The following is a 25026-nucleotide window of genomic DNA, read 5'->3' as shown; positions in this document are numbered from 1 at the left end:
TCATTTGCCTGCCCTGTCGATACTTCTCGCGTTGTATTTTGTTTTGGTTGGAGCTCTCTGACTGCTCTTCGAGACCTCTTATTTATGTTTCCTGAGAGGTCAGATGTGCAAGGGTTGTCCTCGGTACCAAGGTCTCAAGTAGTCTCTCCTTCTCAGAGGGTTCTTTTAGAGAGCAACAGCACGTGAGTCCTCATCTTCCTCTTCTGCAAGAGAGGCAAGGTGTGGTTCTGGCTAATCATCGTATCGGCCTCACGGTCTCCTGGATGCGCAGTGAACTTACAAATCCCTGACACTGTAACCTGCTTTGTCAGCGTAACATGATAGGTTTGGACCGCACATGTTCCTGTGGCCAGTGTAAACACTACATTAATACAAAATGAAAAAGCTCCTCCTTGTTATCATCAGTGCGGCTCTGCAGATAACCAGCACTCCAGTGTCAGTGCAGCCGGGGAACTGGGAAGGCCAGCACTTAGGGAACCAAACATTACAGTAGAGCAAAACTGGATCTGACATGAGAATGTAAAGCTATCAGGTCCGATGCTGAGATTCGTATAGGTCCAATGTCAAAACATGAAAGCAATTAGAAAATTCACAAGCACGCGAGGAAAAATCTGCCAAAACAAATGTGTAAGAAACCAAATTAATGGGCTATCCCATTGAATTAATCAATCTTCATTAATATTTATCTCAACAAAGTATTTGCAAGAGAAGGCAGGGTAAGCAGGAACCTTTGCTGCCCTCCCAAGAGTTTTGTGTCTAACAGGCTCAACATACCAAGGGAGCTTTGTCGGTGTCCTTTACTAGGCCACCGGTTGGAGTTGAGCCACTGAGGGTTAGTGACCAAGGGCCAAATCCAACTTAAGTTTAAAAAGGCTCAGTGACCATACTAGTGACACAGCCTTTTCCAGTGGGTGAAAAGGTCAGAGACGCCGTAAGGAGATTGTGCAAATATCCAGCATTTCAGTGTGGCAGTTAAATGGCAAGGGAGAAAAAAATTGCTTTGATGTGATTTGGATTAAGTTTTCCCGGCCAAAATGTGAAACCAAAACAGTGGGTTTTGTACAAATTAAAATGTTGCGTTCATTTTTCAGGTACTTTTAACAAAGGATGGATTTCATTATGGCTTGGAAAACTGATGAGAAAGGTCTTCCATTGGCTGCATCCCAAGAAATGACTCTGATGCTGAAGTAATTTTCATAAAATAAAATTACACTCAGGATGGAGATGAAGGAAACCTTCTTTGTCATACCTGTACTCTACAACACAATGGTTAAGTCTTGTGTCTGGAATATGCCACATCTCCTCAGGCAGAAGGAAAAATAGAGTAGAACAGGTAGAACGATACGTTCGCTCTGTCCTTAAACTACTGCCCTGTTGAATAGAAGACACAATAGCAACTCTTTTTCCTATCATCAGCTTATAACACACAGACCTCCCAATATGTCTCCCGTGAAAGTCTCAATGTCGGACTGCATTTCAACAAGTGAAACAGCCACTGAAAACGGCACTCATGTATTCTCCATTCAACTCAAAACTCAAAAAAATGCATGACATATCGGTGCAACATCCAAGAGGCTTCAGAAAAACTGGCAGGTAGGCAGGCAGGTAGGAAGGAAGGAGGAATTCATCCAGTTAAATAACAGTGCCAAAATTTAGCAGTGTAGTTCAGAAAAAATCTTCAGGGTTTAGATATAACTGCATGTGAGGACCTGGAAAAATAACTTGGTAAAAGATGCCATGATACAGGCCTGAGGATGAGCAAGATGTTGGTGTTGTCCAAACAGATTAAGAAGGGAAGTAGTGACGAAGGCTTGGGGGGAGAGGCTGGATGGGGCTCTGAGCAACCTGACCAAGCTGAAGATGTCCCTGCTCATTGCAGAGGGGTTGGACTAGGTGACCCTTAAAGGTCCCTTCCAATCCAAACTATTCTGTGATTCTACAATTCTATGAAATGCTCTGCTGTAGTTGCATGGAGCTTCAGCTGACAGCCAGACATCCTTGAGGAGATATTGTCAGAGAGACAGGGCAAGGTTTTACTTTGGACCAGGAATAACTGTGGGATGGGGAGGCAGAGCTGAGGTTTGCCTTAGAGTCTCTTTTCTCTGAGAACAGCAAACTACCTGAGAGATACTAATTCATTAGGAATGCTAATTAATTAAACCTCCAGGTACTTTTTAACGACAGGTAAGTAATAGTAGATTCACTGCATAAATGGGTCATATCAGGCAAGGAACATCAGAAAATTGCCCAGACCCACATAGGAAGTCAACTGCAGCTAGGAAGTCAAGACGGGAGCCTGGAGTTACCTCCCCAAATCGACATGTCTCTCCTCCCTGCCAATTTACATGCTCGCTTATATTCTGAGGTCCAAATATATGTACAGTATCCCCACAAACACTTCCCAGTTCTCTACGATACCTCCTAAAAATACGCACTGTACACAGATGCTCTGTAGCACTTGTTATTAAAACTGTTCCTTCAGAATAACTTTTCTGTATCCAATGCTTTCAAAATATTTAAAAAAAAAAAAAAAAAAAAAAGACTGACCTGCAAATGGTGCTTAGTCACTGTTGTGCTTTATTCAGAGTTCCCTGGGGCAAGGCCTTATATTATCATTGGAAAGAGAAGCATATACATTGGGAATTTTCTTGTACCAATAAATATTTCAGAAGATACTTGTAGAAGCAATAACTAAATCCCACTGCAGCTGATATTCAAAACGATCTACGGTCTTCCTTGAAAAAAGAGGTGTTTTAACATTGCTGTTTCAATCATGCTGCTTATCGGCTAATCTTCCCTCATAATACTCTTTAGGTTAAAGTTTACAAGCCCGACATATTTCCCAGAGACTGTACTTCAACAAGTTTTATATTAAGCCATACATTTTTTCTTAACCTGTTTAGCAGCATATCTCAAGCTGTATTTGAACATATTATTAGGTAAATGGGAGACACTATCAGCTTTTCATTAGACGGAGTATATGAATATTTTAAAAAGCCAAACTCTAACAAAATATACTGCACAAGCATGTGTTTCTGCCAAGATATTTTCTATTAAGCAAACTGAATGCATATGTTCATTCTCTCCCTCTTCTGTACATACTTAAAATCCAGGCAAATTTCCAGAAGAACAGCACGAAAAGCTATGTGTTAGAAATGTCCCACAACTTCCCTCACACATGCTATTCTCCTGCTACCTGTAGCTATGTACTTACCTCTGCACTGATGTTTGTTATACGACCCATTTTGGTGCCCGGGAATTTGCTTGATTTAGATTCACCCTGACATAAGAAAACATGTAGTTTTGCCTTGTTTCACTTCTAGATTGGAGAATCAATCCTCTGTCAGAAAGGAGGATCATTAGAAAGGTAAAACCTTAGGACAGCTAGAGATGGAATAATCTCTCTTCAAACTTTAAAACTCTGTGCAAGTTTCCCTTATAACTTGTACTCCGCATGCTTATTTAAAAAATGCATGAAAAGCATAGCAAGAAATCAAGCCGCCTCTTACTACAGAAGATGCCGGTGGTCCCTCCTTGTTCCGCTCCGATCCAACCCTTGCATTTAGACTGCAGAATGAAATTATGTAAGGCACTGCAGTGCATGTGAAGGCGACAGTTAGACCTGGCCTTGGCGAACGAGAGCTCAGCACACCGTCAATAAATCGAGCATCGCTCCCCTCTCCGCGCCCCCCCCCGGGATGCTCACACAGCTACAAGCGGCAGCACAGGCTCAATCCCGATCACGGCTACCTTCCTGCCTATTCCCTAAAGGATAAAAAAGAGGCAAAAAGTACCGTCTCGTCCTGGTACCGAGTGCGGGAAAACCACTTGGAGCAGCATTTACCCATCCGGGCAGGATCGCCACCAGCCTGACTGCCACCAACTTCCCCCGGAGCCGCAGGGTGAGCCCCCGGGCGATGTTACTGGCACAGAGGGATGTCGCACCCCCCCCTCCACCCCCCCCCCCGGTCCTCCCCGCTGTCTCCCGGGTCACCGCGGTCCGGCACCGGGACCGGGGAGCCTGGAGCCCGGAGCCGGGGAGGGTGGCTGGCCGGTGGCTGCCTGCGGCTAAGGCAGATCAGCGGGTGCGGAGCAGTCACCGGCCCCCCCGCCCCCGCGGAGGGCTGCCCGCTCCCCTCCCTGCCTGCGCACCGATGCTCTCCGGCTTGCTCTTCCCAAAAAGAGGGTCCGATGGCTCCGGCTGGCAAACGCTTGCCCAGAGCAAAGCCCGTCCAGCAGCTCCGTCGTAGGAAAGTGTCGGGGGTCGGGACGGCAGGGAAAGGGTTTGAAACTTCGCAGCGAAAGCCTCAAAAGCGCCGAAATCCGGGTGCGAGCCCTCTTCGCGCCGCATCCCCACCGTTCATCACCCCAATCCCCGTCCTCCGCAAGCCCTCGGATGCTGAGGTGAACCCCGAATATCACCCCGGGCCGTGAGATGGGCAATGCGGCTGCCATGTCCCCCCGGACGCTGGGGCACGGCTCCTCCTCGCTCTGCGCGGCTCTGCGCGGCTCTGCGCGGCTCTGCGCGGCGCATCCCCGCGGGCGAGCGCAGCGCTGCGCGGCCCCGAGGCGGGGGACGGGCGCTGTCTGCCGGCGGGGCGGGACGTGGAGGGGGGGACGGGGACCAGCTCCGAGCCGTCCGCTTTCCCCAAAAGTGATTTTTAGGTTTGGGGCGCTCCAGCCTGCCAGCCCGGCTGCCGGTTCGTCTGCAGGGCGTGGGGGGGGGGGGTCCCGTGTGTCCCCCCACCCCGGGGTCCCGAGTCGCGCTCATCTCTCAATAAGGACTTTTCCTGAAGTCCTCTATTTAAATCCCTGGGCAAAATCACTGCCCTCGGCAACTGCTTGTGATTGCAGAAGCACAGACCTCTGCAATGTACTTACAGACTGTTGTAATCCTCAAGGGCTGGGGGAATTTTTTGGCCGGGTGTTTATGTATATACACCACAAAACCTAACTCAAACCCTAACTCTAACCTGCATATATACACAGATACGGTCTATATGTCCGGTCTGTATGCATGTGCCCTCCGGGAATACATTTTCTTGGTTGGACCCGGGACACTGGAGCTGCAGCAGCCTCACCTCTCCTGGGCTGTGGCCTCTGGCACAATATAATTTCCTCTAACAACTTACATTAAAGATAATGCTGGAAAGAGGCAAACCAGTTCAATGACTTCCACCCAAGGTGGTATTTGTGCTGCAAATGCCTACACTGTTTAACCTGAAAAGCATTATTTTCCTGAAAGCCAAATCACTACCAAACGTACAAAAAAACCTACATTGCCCTTAATGCTGTACAGCTCTGCCTTCTGGTAGGAAGGATGTCATGCTCAGATCTGTGCCTCTCTGGATAGGCATCTTTGTTTAATTGTATTTTCTACTCTGACTGGTGATGCACTAAGTGATTTGGAAAACAGTAGGAACCAGTAAGAGTCTCCAGCAAAACTTTGTGTTAAATCACATTTAAATGCTCAGGTAACTTCCCGGTTTACATCAGCTTCTTATTCTCTGCTTTTCCTCAGCCCTGTCAGGACTTTAAATAAAATTTCAGAATATCATGGGCAAGTAATTAAAAAAACCCCAACAAACCAACAAACAAACATCAAAACCAAAACCAAACCAAATTAAAAATCTCACTCAACGTACATGTGTTTTAACATGTGCGTTCAAGATCTAACTTTTCTTTACAGCACGTGAAAATTAATTTGGTTGGCTACTGAACAGCTACAGAGTGGAGGTAAAAAGAGACTTCCATGTATGATGAAATCATTTCATCCTCACTGCAGGAAATTCTTTTTTTTGCCACACAACCTGAAGTCCATGATTTGGACCTTTTACAGTCTGAATCCTGACTGGAAACATTTTAACTGCCATAGGAAAAAAAAAAAAATATTCCCACTTGTAGACAAATTACCATAGCCATTTCTCTGAGCTGGCCATTAGAACTACAGTATTTAGATCAACATGTCTGACTATTAGGCAAGGAAAATAAAAACCTATCATTACTCCTTTTGTTATGCTTTTAAAGTGAAGCACCCATCTTCTTCAGTCATTCCGCTAATAATGGTAGATTTTCTCTTTGCCTGTGGTGATTAAGCTGGAGATTAGCTAGCAAGGTCCATGCACCACTGTAGTACCACTCAAGCACTAAATTGGAAGATAAAATACTTGTGGAACTTAAATTAAGCAGGAGCCATGTGTTGCCCTTCTGGCAAGGGTGAATTGGGCCCCCAGAGGCTGATTTTACTTGGGACATAGCACTGATAAGGGATAAGGACATGATGGGGGAGCTGCTGGGTTCTTTGGCTGGCTTCGGTGACAAAGTGAGCCCAAACTCATTCAGTTTAAATTAAGCCTCATCTTGCAGGTCAAGGTGTGTAGCATTAAGGTGAGAAAAGACCCAAGCTGAGAAAGCAAAAGGAAAATGGAAATTATTTTAAAGAGCAGTTCCTCAGTCAAATGCACAAAAAAGGAGGATGAAGAAGGGAGAATTCAGGAGAGGTCTCTGCGGTGGGAGCATGCTCCACGTCAGAGGTAGGTTACTATGTGGAGGACTACAAACACCTACTTGAAAGCACCAGTGCCTGTGGGATTAAGGATATAGACATGGAAATGAGCATAACTGAGACAGGAGCAAAATGCTTAGCAAAGCAGGCACGTCATGGGAGAGGACAACGCCTACACCCAAAATCGGCAATTAAAACAGCAGTTTCAGACCCAAGGTTTTAAATTGTATCAACTCTATTTTAAAATGCTAGAGTCAACTGCCTGATTTCAGTGGCATGTGGCACTTGGATCAAATACTGAAAGGAATAATAGATTAAAAAAAGAAAAGCGTCAAGCACAACAAAGCACCGAAGGCAGATAGATCCATGCCAGTGCAAGCTGCTGCCTCTGTACATCAAAAGAGCTGATATTTTTAGATGAGGGAAATACATAACTCCAACCTATTGGGGACCAAACGACTCCAGCTGTGGTGCCAACCACAACATTGCTCATTAGGCTGGGAAAGATGGGGAGTCGCTGAAGAAGTGTTAAACAGGGAGAACCTGTTCGGGGAAAGATGGCAAGGAGTTGCAGTAAATGGAACTACTGGGCTGAGCGGAGATTATTAATGGAGCTGTTCAAAGATCAGTCATTGGGGCAAATTATGTTCACTTATGACCCTGGTCAAAAATTAGGGGAGTGCTAATGAGAGGTTGGGATGCACTACCCATCACGGGGAGAGTCAAAACACCATGCTTGTCAAGCTGGCTATAGTAGTGGTCATAAGAAGAAACATAAAATACTGGGAAGTCCAAGGTCACAATCATGGGGACAAATAACAGGAATTTCAAGTATAAGATGGAGACTTATCTGCGGGAAATAACAGCAAAAAAAGAGTGTTGCTTATTCAATCATAGGATGACTAAGAACTATGTCTATGGTACAGCTCTGAATAAAGCAAATACAACCTTAGGCTGTAGTAAAGACTAAGAGGGAAGTTTAAATGCTTTATGGAAAGCCCCAGAGAGATCTCACCTGGAACCTCACACAGTGCTGGTCACCCATGTTTTGGGGATATCAGTTCTGACCCAGGGAATATACAGCCTATACCACTGGAGGGGTGCCATGTAAGTACACATCCGCTTCTGCCTAAGAAAACAACAGTAAAGTTGAAAAATGATAGCCTTCTATAAATACATCATGGAGGAGAACAGTAGGAGAGGGAGAAGTACTTCAAGGTCAAAAATTTTATTTACGTAAGAATAAAAGGGTGTGAACTTGGACATACCTAAGTCTTTCAGTCACAAGAGGTTCTGAAACAGTCCTTTGGTAGAAACAGAGGAAAAGATAATGACTTTTAAGCTGAAATTTGATCATTTTAAGGAAGAGGTTATAGGATTTGGTTGTTGGCAACAGGAAGGGACTGCAATTGATGACCCAGGATGAACTTTGCTAGCCTTGCATTCGTGCAATACTGCTTGTCTGTGCATTGTCACCAATATATCGCTACACATCTTGCTGATGGTCCACACCGAAAATGTGTGTGCTTCTGCCATACTGCTTTGCATGGAGCTCTATCCCAGCAGATCTGATTCACATTGCCCTTCAAGGCAGAAAGGAGAGGTCTGTAGATAAGACAGAGACCAACAGGGCCTGAGAAAACCTGTGTTAGTTAAAAACTACCTTACACATAAGTTGTACCTTTGTTTTCTTATTGGAAACAGAAAGTACAGGTAAGTCCCACAAAAAGAGGTGTTCCTTGTCATAAGGACAGGGATAAGAAGAACAAAGGCTGTTAAAATTAGATTTTAAAACATCAAAATAGTAGCACACAACAAGCAACTTAACAGGGTATGTTTTACAAGGAACTGAGTCCTCCAACATTTATTGACTTCAGGGGAAACACAAGGTAGTTAGCACCTCACAGGGTAAAGCTCCTGGGTAATTAAAGCCCAAGGAAGACATCTACATTTTCTTAAATGTCCCAGGGGAGCTGCTTAGTCTATAAACAACCTGTTCTAATGGTAAAGATGCACCATGGGCAGTAATTTTTTCCTGCAGTGACAGAATCAATGCTTTCCTCCATGATGGGCAGAATACAATTCCTATTTACTGTCCAAGCAATTCCAATATTTTACATCTATCTGAACTAAATTGGGAGAGGATCTGAACTAAATTGGGAGAGGTAGAGTTTAATTAGCCATTTTTTATAATTTTATAAGGTCCCCAAACGGAGCACATCATTATTCTCTTTAACTCCTTATGTATCTTTATGTATCAGTGCATAGACTCTATTATATAGAAGACAAACAATAAATAGTTTCATCGGTGTTTTTAACATGTATTCTAACATATATAAGCAGTTTTGGATTCTTGACCATTAGTATCTGATACTTCCCTACTTTATGGAGGTTGGCTACCCTTCCTTAGAGAGACATAGTGCTTTCCCTGGATCTTCGCAGTGCTGGTCAGCAAAGGTTTGGCAAGTGTGAAGATGGAGATCCGTGGAGGAAGATGGGAGAATGAAAAATAAAGCCAAAGTCTTGGGAAAGCTCTGGGAGATAAAGGTAGTAACGTTGTACTATGTGTGTCACTGAGCAGGAGAATCCTTAAATGAACTGCATATTATTCATCCTTTACGGAGCACTGAAAATGCTTGCTGAGAGGCATAGCATGCGAAGTACGTCAAACAGATATTTAACTTAAGCTGAATAGATAACAGTCTGAGGGCAAGAGCAACAAAAGACAGCACAGGGAACCTCAAGGGACACAAATTTGTTTGCAAGAGGACTGCCAGCTCTGGGAATAAGTTGATAGGACAGTATCAGTGGTTATGGCAATAAAAAATAGGAAACTAGGAGAAAGCTGAAGGAGACAGTGGTTGGAAGTGAGAACCAAGAAGACTGAAGACAACACCATAGGGATATGGAGAGAGAGAACAGCAAGAGAAGGCTGAGGTGGGGTATACCACAAGCTGAAAAACTGCTCCACCTGGTAAAGAAACCAAAGCATGGATTCAAAGAAAAGATGAAACAGAGCAGAAAGGAAAAGTTGTTCTGATGATGGCGTTTCAGAAGACAAAGGGCTGTGCAGTGGAGAAGGGAGACAAGGAACAGGAGACTGCAGGAATGAGGAGATAAGGAGAGACGTGAAGGTCAGATTGAGATGACCTGGTGCATAACCGAGACACCGCAACTTCTGTGATGTCTCAGGTCTAGAAGGTGACGGATAAGTCAGGCTATCAGCAACTGCTGCCTCCTGGCATTCTCTGCGGTCAACGGCGAGAGGCGATTGTGACACCAACATTAAGCACCGCCAAAGGATGGTGTGAAGAGAAGCCTGGTTGGTGGCGTTCAGCGAGGGCCAGGGTTTTGTCTAAGGCAGTGCTGAGGTAGGGTAGAACAAAGCTATTCCAGTAACGCATTTTGAACAGGAGGCTCAGAACACAATCAGGTGGCGTGCCACAAATTATCATTCATGACAAAGATGGGAGAGCAAGGCAGGGAGAGGGGACATCCAGCACTGCCTACGTGGTTACCACAACCTATTTCTCTGCACGTACTCTTTTCAAACACTGTTAGTTATATTTTGGAGTGACAGAACATGCAGGTGGACTTCCTCAGAATTTTGATATCTACAAGAGAGAAGGTGAGTATCCTGTCAGAATTGCAGACAACTAGGGAGACTGAATTTATTTTTCAATAAGCCAAGCATGGGCCTCAAAGCCCGCAATCCATTGATAAAGGTATTATTGGTATTGTTAATTTTTCAATTCTGCAAGCAGTGTAATTTGGAAACAGTCTCAACTAATCCTAAATTCTCTTTCCAAGTCTTGCTTATTGAAAGTGCTAGTCACATTGTATTTCTGTGAGCGCTTGAAACCAATAAAGATGAGTGCTGCCGTCAAAGGACGTGATTTCATCCTCCCGTCTCCTGGTCACTTGTTTTGTCCCTGTTTCCTTCCTTACGGTCACACAAGTATTTGGGCAGTGAATCAGATCAGAGTTAAAACTAAATCAGGGAGGAAGGGGTGAATTTGGGGAGAGAGAACCTCCCTAGCGCAGGGCCAGCTTCCCCAGGCCAAACGCACTTGCAGAGTTCACGTGGCAGCCCCCTCACTCTGCTGCCAGCTGGGAGGAGAGTCCTGTCACAAGCCCCTGAACCCTTAATCTTGTCAGACTAAAAAACACAGTGGCCCAAGGAAATAAGAAAAGCAAATACATTCACTATGACATTTCATCTTCTTTGTTGGAGGTGCATTACAAATTTTCTCTGATCATAGAATCATAGAATCATTTAGATTGGAAAAGATCTTTAAGATCATCGAGTCCAATCATCAACCATGCCCACTAAACCATGTCCTGACGTGCCTTGTCTACGCGCTTTTTGAATACCTCCAGGGATGGTGACTCCAACACTTCCCTGGGCAGCCTGTTCCAATACCTGACAACCCTTTCAGCAAAGAAATTTTTCCTAATATCCAACCTAAACCTCCCCTGCCGCAACTTGAGGCCATTTCCTCTCATCCTGTCACTAGTCACTTGACAGAAGAGACCAGCACCCACCTCACTACACCCTCCTTTCAGGTGGTTGTAGGGAGCGATCAGGTCTCCCCTCAGCCTCCTTTTCTCCAGACTAAACCACCCCAGCTCCCTCAGCCGCCCCTCATAAGACTTGTGCTCCAGGCCCCTCACCAGCTTGGTTGCCCTTCTCTGGACACGCTCCAGCCCCTCCATGTCTTTCCTGCAGTGAGGGGCCCAAAACTGAACACAGGACTTGAGGTGCGGCCTCACCAGTGCCCAGTACAGGGGAACGATCACCTCCCTGCTCCTGCTGGCCACACTGTTCCTGATACAGGCCAGGATGCCGTTGGCCTCCTTGGCCACCTGGGCACACTGCTGGCTCATATTCAGCCGGCTGTCGACCAGCACCCCCAGGTCCTTTTCCACCGGGCAGATTTCCAGCCGCTCTTCCCCAAGCCTGTAGCGCTGCGTGGGGTTGTTGTGACCCAAGTGCAGGACCCGGCACTTGGCCTTGTTGAACCTCACACAGTTGGCCTCGGCCCATCCATCCAGCCCGTCCAGATCCCTCTGTAGAGCCTCCCTACCCTCGAGCAGAGCAACATTCCCACGCAACTTGGCACTGCCTGCAAACTTGCTGAGGGTGCACTTGATCCCCTTGTCCAGATCATTGATAAAGACATTAAACAGAACGGGGCCCAACACCGAGCCCTGGGGAACACCACTCGTGACCCGCCGCCAACTGGATTTCACCCCATTCACCACAACCCTCTGGGCTCATCCATCCAGCCAGTTTTTCACCCAGCAAAGAGTGCACTTGTCTAAGCCACGAGACGCCAGCTTCTCAAGGAGTCTGCCATGAGAGACAGTGTCAAAGGCCTTGCTGAAGTCAAGGCAGACAACATCCACAGCCTTTCCCTCATCCACTAGGCAGGTCACCTGGTTGTAGAAGGAGATCAGGTTGGTCAAGCAGGACCTGCCTTTCGTAAACCCATGCTGACTGGGCCCGATCCCCTGGTTGTCCTGGACTTGCCACGTGAGTGCTCTCAGGACAAACCGTTCCATAATCTTTCCCAGTACCGAGGTCAGGCTGACAGGCCCGTAGTTCCCCGGATCCTCCCTCCGACCCTTCTTGTAAATGGGAGTCACATTGGCAAGCCTCCAGTCCTCTGGGACCTCCCCTGTTGACCAGGACTGCAGATAGATGATGGAGAGTGGCTTGGTAAGGACCTCCGCCAGCTCCCTCAGTACTCTTGGATGGATCCCATCTGGTCCCATAGACTTGTGAGTGTCCAGACGGCATAGTAGGTCACTAACTATTTCCTCCTGGATTACAGGGGGTTTATTCTGCTCTTTGTCCTTGCCTTCCAGCTCAGGGGGCAGAGTACCCTGAGGATAACTGGTGTCACTATTAAAGACTGAGGCAAAGGCAGCATTAAGTACCTCAGCCTTTAAGTACCTCAGCCTTTTCCTCATCTCTGGTGGCAATGTTCCCCTCTGTATCCAATAAGGGACAGATATTCTCCTTGGCTCTCTTTTTATTGTTAACATATTTGTAAAAACATTTTTTGTTGTCTCTTACAATAGTGGCCAGATTGAGTTCTAGCTGAGCTTTTGCCTTTCTAATTTCCTCTCTGCATGACCTAACAAGATCCCTGTACTCCTCCAGAGTTGTCTGCCCTTTCTTCCAGAGATGATAAACTCTCCTTTTTTTGTTGAGTCCTAGCAAAAGATCCCTGTTCAGCCAGGCCGGTCGTCTTCCTCGGCGGTTTGTCTTGCGGCGCATGGGAGTAGCCTGGTCCTGAGCCATTAAGATTTCCTTCTTAAAGCAAGTCCATCCCTCCTGGACCCCTTTGCCCTTCAGGACTGTCTCCCAAGGGACTCTCTCAACCAGTGTCCTGAAAAGGCCAAAGTTTGCTCTCCGGAAGTCCATAGTGGTGGTTTTGCTGACCACCTTCCTTGCCTCACCAAAAATTGAGAATTCTATCATTTCATGGTCGCTAAGCCTGAGACGGCCTCCGACCATCACACCTCCCACCAGTCCTCCCCTGTTTGTAAGCAGTAGATCTAGCAAGGCTCCTCCCCTGGTTGGCTCACCTACCAGCTGTGTCAAGAATTTATCTTCCACACACTCCAGGAACCTCCTAGACTGCTTACTCTCTGCTGTGTTGTATTTCCAGCAGACATCTGGAAAGTTGAAGTCCCCCACGAGAACAAGGGCACACGATTGTGAGACTACTGCCAGCCGCTTGTAGAACGATTCATCTGTCTCTTCAACCTGGTTGGGTGGTCTGTAACAGACTCCCAGCACAATATCTGCCTTGTTGGCCTTCCCTCTCACCCTTACCCATAAGCACTCAACCTTGCCATCGCAGTCGTGTAGCTCTGTACAATCAAAACACTCCCTAACATAGAGAGCCACCCCACCACCTCTCCTTCCTTGCCTATCCCTTCTGAAGAGCTTATAGCCATCCACTGCAGCACTCCAGTCATGGGATTCATCCCACCACGTTTCTGTGATGGCAACTAAGTCATACCTATCCTGGTGCACGATGGCTTCCAGCTCCTCCTGTTTATTGCCCGTGCTGCGTGTGTTGGCATAGATGCACTTGAGCTGGGCTATCGATTCCACCCCCAGCACTGGCAAGCTGCCCCCAGGCTTATCTCTGGTGAGCCGAGTTTTATCCCCTTCCCCCTTCAAACCTAGTTTAAAGCCCTCTCTCTGAGCCCCGCCATCTCATGAGCGAGAATCCTTTTCCCCCTTTGAGATAGCTGGACTCCATCTGTTGCCAGCAAGCCTGGTGCCGTGTAAACCTCCCCGTGATTAAAAACCCCCAAATTCCACCGATGGCACCAGCCTCTGAGCCACGTATTAATCATCAGGTGTGTTTTCTTGTTCCTTTCAGTGTATTTCCCTGCCACTGAAGGGATTAAGGAAAACATTACCCGTGCTCCCGATCCTTCCACTAATCACCCCAGTGCCCTGAAGTCCCTTTTGATTGCCTTTGGATTTCTCCCTGCAATCTCATCACTGCCAACCTGCACAACTAATAGCAGGTAATAATCAGAGGGCCGAACCAGACCAGGGAGCTTCCTAGTATGATGCAGCCAGCTCTGTTGTTAGCAACACGAAATCTCCACATCGGTCTTTAGACATACACATGTAATACATTATTTTCTAGGTCGGGTCTGTTATTTTTATTCTTACCTAACTTAAAAAAAAAAAAATCAGAAAATGCAATATAGTGATTTGGGGATTTCTGAAGATATGAGCCGTCAGTCATGAGCTTCAGCTAGATGATTCAGCTAGAGCTGAAGCTCATGCCAGATGTCCCCAGAATGGCAATTTCCCTTGGATTTACAGTAAGGTTTCACATTTTGTGTATTACTCAGTACCATGAGGTTTTAATGATCCTCAGGCAACTTATATGGAAGCAAACATTTTTTAATATAGTTTTTCAATTATACAATTACACTATTGTGTATCTGGATGAATAGAATGTTTACTCTAGAATCGAACAAATTAACATGGACTACATGCTCTGTGCTTCTCAAGTGAGAGAGCCCAGCCAGCTGACTCCATCTTTAATTCAGTTCTCATATGAAAAGAATGTGAGGATCTGAACAGAATTCCTTCAGACTTTTGTTATTTCTGCTAGTGTAGCCTTACATTTATTTTTATGTCAGTAGCTTGTAAGGCCATGGATTAAAATGCACCAGAGAACAAGACTTTATTACTATGTTTTCCAGTTCTTGATGTCTGGAATGGTACAAAGTAAGCATTTGCAGTGAATTCCAAATTAACTAGCTCTTGCTGACAAGGAATTTGTGTTTCCTCATATGAAACATCATTTATACACCAAGATCACAAGGAACTAAAACAAATGCATGTTTTCACTGAACTCCTCACCTGCCCTCTACCCAGGAATACATCCCCTGCAGGGCTATTTCTAAATTCCAAACCTCTGAGTAGCTGGAAGCGTATGGCCATTTTCTTAAATCAACTTTGCAGAGAAATGTTCTCTTCTTCTCCCAACAAACAGGGAATCTCCTCTCTTCCACTTCTGAGTTATTCTGGCCCAAAGCCAATGACAACTTCAAGCTGCTGTATTTTGAGGGCAAGCAGAGCAAGGGACAAGTGCTGACATCCTGCAACAGCAATGTTAGTGGCAAAAAATTCCAGCAGCTTCACATGGACCAAGGTTTCTCCTATCGGGAAGATTCCCAGTGCCCTGCTGAGAGGAATAGCACATACCCATATTAATGAGAATCCAACCTATCAGTTGTGGGCTTGGAACATTTTTGTACAAAGAAAACCTAACTCACATGATGTTTAGAACTCATTTTAAAAATGCATCATTTATACTGATTTTTTCTGTCTCCAGCATCTGTGTAGTTAGATCTGGCTTTAAGATGAACTCATAATAAACAGTTCTCAAATCATTACATTAAAACCCCCACCACCTTCTGAAATTATTTCTCTAATGTGTGAGAAGTGATTGTAGGAAGCAACATTTGAATCAGCTCTCAGGGGTGAGAGCAAGGCCAGGGAATTCCAGGACATTGCAGCTGAAACCTTTTAGAGTTCATTTCTGGAACCAGAGAGCTCAGACCTGAAGGGGAGGTACACGAGAGACAGGCTGTGTTTTGGGTATCTGATTCAAAAACATAGCTACATGCTTTTGGATGGCTGTGAGGACATAGAAAGAACATCAAGTGGATATACCTTCCGCTTGAAAGGGTAGCAAAAATAAATGTCAAAGTCATTGGAACATAATAATTACCACGTGGATATGTCTTTGAGTCATGGTGCATCTAATCCAAGTCCTGCATCTAGCAGTGATTATTGCCAGAAAATCCAGAAGAAGGTGCAAGAAGCCCTGCATTAGAGAGTGTGATGAAAAGCTGCTCTGCATGGAGATCTCATCTTAATACCCATCTGAAAAAGGCTTCCGACCTTAAAATAGGTGTCTCCCCTCTAACACCTATTGCATCACCAAATGTTATATGTCCAGATATTCTTGTTGCCAACAGATCTTTGTCGAATTTAAGGACAAAGGGATGATTCAATCAAATAACATGATTTTTGTATCACACGACATTATATTTTATGCAGTTACTGTTCAGTAACTGTATTTGGTGAAAGCATCCCCTCTACAAAGGCATCTGGCGGTGAACTGCAGACATGAAGATGTGGAGTTGCTTCCTTTTCTCACAGTGGTTGGTTCTAATAACTGATCATCTCTACTGCTAAAAGTCTGGGCTTCCTTCATGTGTTGAAGGTGCAAAGCCTCCGCTTCCAGCCAGTGGTTTCTGTTAAGCCTTCCACTGCTGGAGGAAGGAGCCTTCTGGTACACAGCAGTACCGTCTTACGGTGATTCTTCTGCTGGGGACTCAAGCCACTTTGTCCTTTTTTACAAAGAAAATCAATTGTGCTCTGCAGTCTCTCACAGCAAAGGACTTTTCCTATTGCTCTTCTCTGTTTCCTCCCCACTTTTCCATAGTTTCCTGAAGAAATGTGGGCACCAGTGCTAAATGTCGTATTCTAGTATCAGTCTCCCCAGTGCTGAATGTGCAAGGGTTATCAGCCTCTTACTTCTACTTGCTACGTCTCTGCTTATTCACACAAAGATCCTGACAGTTTTTCATAACGCATGTTCACAGTAGGAGCGCACATTGATTTGCTCTGACACCAGAAACTCTAATTACTCCTGGTGTTACTCCTTTCCAGCTGATGTCCAGACCACAGTTCTGTAGGCATGACCTGTATTCTGCATTTGCGTTTATTTATTAACATCTAGTTGCATGACAACACATTTTGCTTGAATGGGCCCAGCTCACTTCACGATCCAAATCATGACATGCTATTGCCAGGTCCAAATACCCTCTCTGAGCCTGGTTCTCCATGTGGTTAGTATCAGCCAGTTATGGGACAGTGGGGGTGAAGGGATGATGTCTTGGGCTTTGCTTTGCACAGAGGCAAGTCAGGATTGCACTGAAAGACAGCTCCAGGCAGAGCTGGTTTCAGCCTGGCTTTGCTGCATCCATCACTCATCAAAAATGAATCAGTGGGAATGTGAGCATGTTGGGGTTTTATGCTCAAAAGCATAGGTAGCTCACAGTCCACAAATCAAATATGTGGCTACCTAGCTGCTAAAATCTGTAACCACAATCCATATGGAATGCAATGGGGATGTGAAATTGCACCTGCAAAATTGAAGATCAATTCGGAACTTCACTAATGAAGGAAGTGCTCCTTTTCTGTCAGCATGTCTATATGAGAGGTTTTTGCAGATGTAGCACACAGTCTTGAAAGGCTTAATGGTGGGAATTGTAGTCATAGTCTATCTGTGTTTTCAAGCCTTGTTTTGCAGTGGAGCAACCTCACATCTGCCAGAAATTTTCATCAACAGGGAAAGTTCCACTATATTGCTGCAAAATCCCTCCTGTGCAACCACTCAGAATGCATCTGCTGATGGATCTACACAAGAAGACTTATGATATTTACACTCTCACCCCCTGGGACTGTAGCAGTAATTTTGGAAAGACAGGGAGTTATATATATATACAGACAGCAGAACTTTCTAGCTTGGGAATATGCAGTGGTGAGGGAATACAGTAAATAATCTTCTGAAGTCTTTCTGCAAATGACATTTAAAAATGCCTTTGTGGCAGGGGAGAGAAGACAGAACATTTTTTTTAAAGCGCCTAAAACTCAGTAACTTCTAGTACTTCATTTTAACTAAAGATAGGTGAAATGCTGTTTTACGTGCAACAGAAGATATTCCAAGGCTATGTGAAAGAAGTTCAAACATTATAGTCATATGCATGGCACCTACACAAATATATGGCATATACTCAACTGTTCCATGTTTATTTCTAAATTAATCCTTGTAATGTATTTAGCCATTGCTTTGAGTACGTTACGCTCCTTTGTAATGTGTTTGCTTTTAAAAATACCTGTTAGCAAAAGATGAAAGCAAAAAAATCAGGCCAAAGGTCTGGAAGCTTGTGCCAAATCTAGAGGTGATCTGTTTCTTTACAGTCAGAGCAGAAAGGAACCCTGAAACCTTTTTCTTTTGCAACGTGGATCCCACTGGAAATGCAGCGAGTCATGGACAACATCCAGTCACTCCTGAACATTTTCCTCCCACTTTCCAGGACAGAATAACTCTGCAGGCACTTACACCTATCAAGCATCTCTTTCCCTTGCCTTCAAGTTACCTGTTGGTTGTCGTTGTGGCAGCATGCTCAGAGTGCCTCTCCAGAGGGCTTGGGGGGGCTTTGCCTCCTGCCTGAAGTCCTGCCTTGGTGCTTATCTCCTGCCTGGAGCTAAATGTGGGGCAGCTTAAAGCAGGCAGCACAATATTACACAAGTTTTTTTCAAGAAGGTCCAAAAGCCATGTCCAGAAATACAGCCAACTTCAGCTGCTGAAGGGATCACTACTTAACAGTCTTGTGGTCAGACCAATCCCCTGAGCTAAGGCTCGGCCCGAGTGAGGTGACTATGCCAGGTACAGCAAGGATGTCCCGTGTACCAGGTGATGCACTACTCCAGATTAAGGGAAAAAATAGTTTGCTCTTGGGGAAGCAGAGTCCTTGCACGGAACAGAAGAGTCATGGGACCAAAAGGGGCCTCCTGCAGCGCGCAGCCAAGCACGTGGGGCACCAAACCTCAGATGTATAAAGGCATCTCAAGAGCAGCCCCAGAAAAAGGCCAAGTTCAGGCACCTCTCTGGTAAGTGGTGGTGAACCCCAGTGCTCCCCAGCCAGCACACTGGAGGTGCCAGGGGCTCCTCGTACGACCCGTGGGCAGACACCCCCCGGACGTCCCCTGAGGGGAAGCATCCCTCTGGGTCTCCCCATTGACTGTAGCCCAAATGTGGGTGCTCTGCGAGAGCCCAGACCTCCTTCACCTGACACCTACGCTGCACCCATGGCTGCGGGACTGAGCACCGCACTAAGCCCCTTGCTCCGACTGGCACAGGAGGCCCATTGCAGAGCAGAGGAGAGCCTTCCAGTTTGCTTTCTAAAATCTACTAATCTCTAGCTCAAAGGTAAGAAACACTTCATTAGGGACTAGGTTTTGCTCACATCACATTAAAGATTTCTGGGACTCTTTGGTCTACTACTATAGATATATATATTTGTCTATAAAGGCATCTTAGCTTTCCTTTACAACACTTGGTGATTGTCTCCTGTTAGCTTAATGGACAAGATGTTGATGTTTATATTTGTGATAAATGTATACAATTTCAGTTTTACTTTAGCCTCCTTACTTCAGCAGTAGTGTTCAATATATACAATTACACAACATGCTCCTTTTTTATGTCTCTCCAAACAGAATTCTCTACACTATATATACCAAGGTCCCTTTTCTCAGAGTACTAAGCAATAAAAAAAAAAAAAAGGAAGAAATGTAGCTTATTTTTTCCCCACAGATGAAATCAGAGTGAGATAATAAGAATAGCTGTGCAGCCTGTTTGCCTCAGAGGCAGCCATCAGCCCAGCAGTGCTACCGAGGACACATACTGCTGCTCATTTCTGCAGCAGCCCAGAGACACATGCTGCACCGCAGGAAACACCGCCAAGGGCAGGTGGGATGAACTTGTGTGGGATGTAAAATATTCATCACACCCGTTTGGTGTAAGTGAACGTGGACAGTGGAAATATCCCTGTCTGCAGAAGGGAAACTGGACTCACTGGGCTCTCTTCTGCAGCTCATCCAGAGCTGCGTACACACAACCATTGGTGCCACCTCACTTAGGTGACGCACCGGCAGGACACCGCACCGTCCGGTCCTTCTCCAGTGGTGCCTGTCACTGCGACCCTGTCGGTGATCCCAGGCTCTGCGATGCTCCAGCTTTATCCCCCGTACGTTCACTGAAAACACATGTCTTCCCAGAGGCTATCTGAGACAGCAGAACAGACTGTAGACGTGTGCTCGTGTGCATGCTGATGTGTGTATCCGTGTGCAGGTACACAAACACATGACTACCTTTCTATATAAATCCCCGAATAAACTAGACATATGGCAATCTCCAAGACTCAGTCACTTTGACTCCCCAGTTTTAATTGGGCTATTGCCTATTTAGATGGTAAGCACTCCAGGACTGGAACATCATCTTTAGACCAACTGCAAAATGTCTAGCACTTTGTTGGGATAACTGCGGAATAGTAAAAATGTTAATGTCCTACATTCTAATGAGATTGTTATATAGAGGTCAAATATTAACTAAAAGGAATACATTAAGTGAGCCAAGTGCTTTCTGTTTTTAACAGGCTCAATTCAATCCAGACGACATCTTCTTGTTCCTTGTTCTGTGTAATTCAATGTAACACAACAAGGTAATGTTACTTAAACAGATTTTATTGCACCGGCATATAAGAAGATAAAAATTGATTTTTCAGGTAAGGCTAGTCTTTATGATTTGTGATGGCTAAAACCAAATCAAGGCAATTATACATCAAGCCTGCTATTTCTGCAATTAAAAAGCTGGCAAGTAGCTGGTTTGATGGACATTTAGAATTGCCAGACCTTTGTTACGGATAATAAATCATTCCTTTTACTAAGCTGCAGAAGCAGTAAGATCCCTTAAACAAACTTAATTTCTATTGCACTGATCATTATTGCCATTATTATTATGATGCCTACATATGTCATTATTGGACACGTCTATATTAATGGAGCCATGCCACTTTGCCCTGGGGGTAATGTAAAATCACCAAACAAAAGTATTACTGCCAGAAGTCTAAAAAAACAAGCAGGGAGAAGGTAGGGGAGGCCATGGGTGTGTATCTGAGGGCAAGAGAGCCGCTGGGATGCTACAACGGGCATCTCCAGGTGAGGCTGCGTCACCGGATCGAGCTATCAGGTGATGCCTGAGGTTGGCCACATAGGCGAGAGGGACATGGATCTGCCAGAGCGAGAGGTTACTGGAAAGTAACCACCAGCATGTAAATATTGTCAAGTAACTGAGTGGTCACTGCTTCTTCCAGGTGGGTAACTTGGTATTAGTGCTCTCTCTGGGTTGACTGTGACGTCCCTTAGACTTTCATTAAAAAATTTGTTCTTGAAATTACTTCTGAAGCTTATCTGTGAATCGGGGCATGGCCTCCCATTTTACAGTAACTTTATAGACTGATGTTTGGTCTCATCATACACTGAAATGAAAGTGAAATCTTCTGAATATATATATAAAAGAAGAGCTGTGCTGAAAGGTTTGTCTCTAAAGGGAGGCTCAGGTTTTTGACTCCCAAAGAGAGGACCAGATCCCTTTTACCCAGACAGGCCAGGGCTTGTCCACCCCGCTCCTAATGAGAGTTACGGATTCTTTATTTGCTCCCTCTTAGTGAAAACTTTGTCCAGCCTCCTGGACAAATTCCCTGAAAGGTATCTATAAAAATTCATTTGTTAAATAGTTCTGTTCTCTCATGGAAGCAGAAAAATTCTTCTATTTCTGGTGTGATTAACACTTTCATATATGAAACTTGCACCTATTGATCTACAATGAATTACAAAGTCTTTGTTCTATTACGTTTTTAGTAGAAATCTTGGTAGAGTATCTGTGAAGAGCAACCAATGAACCAACCAAAGAAAATTAAAAAAATTAACAATGACAGCTCTGAAGAAATTGCCTTTGCAGTAGCTGCTGTACTGCACTGTTTAACATGTCTGTGGGCCCTGTATGAATCCTGTAGCTACGTTGCTGGTGTTGGAGCTGCCTGATTTCAAGAACTTCGTGAGGAAAGTGCAGGCTTCTCATCCCTTCAACTGTCCAGGAAGGGTAATTTAGAAACATATAATATTACAGCTCCTGTTCCAGCAATTTTGAAAATGAAAATTGTTAATTCAGGGACAGGAAAGTTATTAATTCAGAGAAAAGCATGCCTACTTCCCAGTCAGTTCACAATCATTTCCATTTATCTCAAGTCTGATGTTTTGAATGGGTTCAAAGCACTTAATAGTTCCACAATTACCCCACCACAGGTCTAACCACAGCAGCCACACAGGGTCTATGAAAGCGCTATTCCAGACTGCCTGTAACAAGAACATACATTCACATGTTTAAAGCAAATGCTGCTAATACATTTCTGGCACAAAGTACTAATCCGAGAGTGTCAAAGTCTCTGGATGCTAGAATTGTTATTCACTATTGGGGTTTTTTTTCTGATGAAACAAAATTTCATGGAAAAATACAGGCACCTTGAGTCCAAAATATATCCTTTGGAACATTTTGGTATTGACGGATTGAAGCTTTGGCTCTAACAAACCCTGCCCAGGTCCATACTGGATTTCCTTGGATGGACAATGTGATGCTTTCAGGGTTTTTCCCTGAAACATAACCCCAGTAAGCACAAGCACCGCTGGACTACTGATGGGGCCAGAGCTGAGTGGCTGTGGTGCTAAGCCCAAGCAGGAGAGAGATCCTCACATTGTCCTCAGGCCTGGACAAAACAGATAATAGAGCTCCTAAGCTCCCTGTTGTGGAAATGAAGGCCAAACCTAACAGGACGTTGGATAGTGAACAGTTACTCAGCAACTCACAGTGTCCGTGTAACCTGAGAATGGCATGACCGCTGTTTCTTGCAAAGAACAGGAGCCTTAAGTAAGACTGGATCCTCCAGTTTAAAGTGGAAGAGAAATTCTGAATCTTAGAAAATGAAATTTTGGCTAACTGTGAAAGAGGTATTTCAAATGCATGAGATTTAGAAGTGGGACACATTTCCACTGACTCTTTTGCTGAACTTAAAGAACGGCATGGAAACATTGCTCTGTCCCCTGCATAAGCAAAGGCCACAATACCACTGGAGCCTATTACTCATCATGGCTTTTCACACAACTCCTAATGTGCTGCCAAATCCCTCAAGCCCACCAGAAGCCAAATACTGCACTTGGAGGCTGCCATTGTCACAAGAGCCACTCCTGACCCTCATTCTGCTTTTTTCCTCTGAATGCAGTATAAAATCAAGGCTGTCAAAGTCAGTTGCTTATATGGATATCAATAATATAAGCAAAAGGAAAAAATAAATTCACCTTTACCTGATACTTGGCACACAGCCTAAATATGTTTCTTTTTGAGGACAACATGTAAATAAAGAGTTCTTTAATTTTTAGTGGACATTTAAAACCTTTTCAAGAGGAGCATTAGAATGCCTGGGACTATTTCTTTTTTATCTTGAAATTTGAAATATTTATGTGTAACTAAAAAAATTCTTCTCCAACCAAGGGATACAAACATGCTCTAACTGGGGGGTTGTTTCAAAACAAGGCCATGTAACTACCCCAGCTCTTCCCAGGGAAGCATGTTCTTCCATCCCCCAAAACGAAAATTAGCACTTTTTGTCACAGCAGTGGCTGTGAGAAAGTCACTGAGGACAGGGGGAGAAGCCAAGAGGTTCCCCGCACTTTCTTCCTTCTGTCTCGCAGGGACTGAAGCAGAGCAGACCATGCTGTCTCGAGTAGGGTAGGGTATCTGCAGAAGTCTAACGTTTGCTGTCAGTTTGGCTGCAAAGCTGGTGAGAGACCCTTCTGGTCTGTCCCCAGCTGAGGCTGCCCCAGGACACTTGTGTTCACTAGTGAAAAGCTCGACATAGTGATGGGATAGCAGCATTCTGTGTCTTACCTAAACGGACCCTTTTGAGGGTGAGGTGCCTGAGGATACTGGGGTTGTTCAGTCTAGAAAAGAGGAGGCTGAGGGGAGACCTTATCGCTCTCTACAACTACCTGAAGGGGGTTGTAGTGAGGAGGGTGTTGGTCTCTTCTGTCAGGTGGCTGGAGATAGGACGAGAGGAAATGGCCTCAAGTTGAGGCAAGGGAGATTTAGGTTAGATACTAGGAAAAATTTTTTTACTGAGAGGGTTGTCAAACATTGGAATGGGCTGCCCAGGGAAGTGGTTGAGTCACCATCCCTGGAGGTATTCAAAAAGCGAGTGGACAGGGTACTCCAGGGCATGGTTTAGGGGGCATGGTTAATGGTTGGACTCGATGATCTTGAAGGTCTTTTCCGACCAAAATGATTCTATGATTCTATGATTCTATGATTCTATGATAGTGCTGTGTGTTGGATAGTATTGTGACCTGTAGAGTAAAACACTGAAGGTGCAGCCAGGTGCAGAAATCAAAAGCAGTGACATGTCTCTAGAGCTGCCTAGCATTAGTTATTGCTCCAAAAGGAGAGATGGAGAGCTCAGGCAAGACCACTGGGAAGTTTTCCCCCCTGTCCCAGCACCACCTTTGCCAGTGACTCTGTGGAACAGCCCCATTTCAGCTGCAGCTTGGCGAACGCTGCCTGTGCTGCCCACAGATTCCCGCTCCCTTGCCTCCCTGTCTCCCCTTGCCTCCAGAGTCAGTGGGTTATTTCCATCAGGATTAGTCCGACATTATCATGAACCCATCTCCAAAGTGCTGGCAGCGGTGTGCCACAGCCAGCCATGCCAGGCAAAGCCAGGCAGCGCCTGCTCCACCGGCACAAGTGGGTCCAGGCAGGGCTTGGTCTCTGACACTGCAAAGGAAACAGAAGCTACAGGGAGAGAATAAAAATCCCTACTGACATCTCACAAGTGGAGTCCCCCGAGCACTCTTTTTTATTCCTTTTCCACTGTGCAGTCCCTGGTGGCCAATTTGGGGTAGAGATAATTAGCCTTTGATTAACACCATTTTTACATATATATATATATATGTGTGTATATATTTTTTTTTTCACTTGTTCTACTTTTAACTCCTACTCAACTGAAAACATGTACAATTAGCACATTTGAGGCATCTCCTCTTGACACAGAAGGAATAAGCAGCCTTTTTACTAAGCAACTAGTTCTTCACCTACCATTTTCCCAGCTATGGTCCCACCTGAATTTGCTCAAACATCAGCCTTTAGATTTCCCCTTAAAACTCTTCTGCAGAGCCTTTGTGCCTGCTCTGCAGCCTCAGGATTTCAGGCAGGGAGAGGACTTTGCTGCTGCTCCCTTTCTGCCCCTCCAAATGCCATTACTCCTGCTGCTCACTGCCGGCTTCCCCGGGG

General features: G+C 45.2%; 1 protein-coding gene across 8 annotated transcripts in view; it reads right to left on the bottom strand.

Annotated features, from left to right (window-relative positions):
• The window catches only part of MTUS2 (microtubule associated scaffold protein 2), a 309423-nt gene that overhangs the window by 29664 nt on the left and 254733 nt on the right, over positions 1-25026 (bottom strand). The window contains exon 1 of one of the 8 annotated variants that reach the window (XM_052813041.1): positions 4153-4470. The exons of 5 other annotated variants lie outside the window; for them this stretch is intronic. In XM_052813041.1, the coding sequence (XP_052669001.1) occupies positions 4153-4455 (303 nt within the window). In that variant the 5' untranslated portion in view covers positions 4456-4470. Of the gene's footprint in view, positions 1-3214; positions 3619-3794; positions 3919-4152; positions 4471-25026 lie in introns of those variants that run through there. 2 more of the 8 variants (XM_052813043.1, XM_052813044.1) reach the window with 2 other exon arrangements.

The sequence above is a fragment of the Harpia harpyja genome, chromosome 17 (genome assembly GCF_026419915.1).
Source record: "Harpia harpyja isolate bHarHar1 chromosome 17, bHarHar1 primary haplotype, whole genome shotgun sequence".
Lineage (NCBI taxonomy): Eukaryota > Metazoa > Chordata > Aves > Accipitriformes > Accipitridae > Harpia > Harpia harpyja.
The sequence above is the reverse complement of the archived record's forward strand: the minus strand, read 5'-3'. Positions and strand labels throughout refer to the sequence as shown.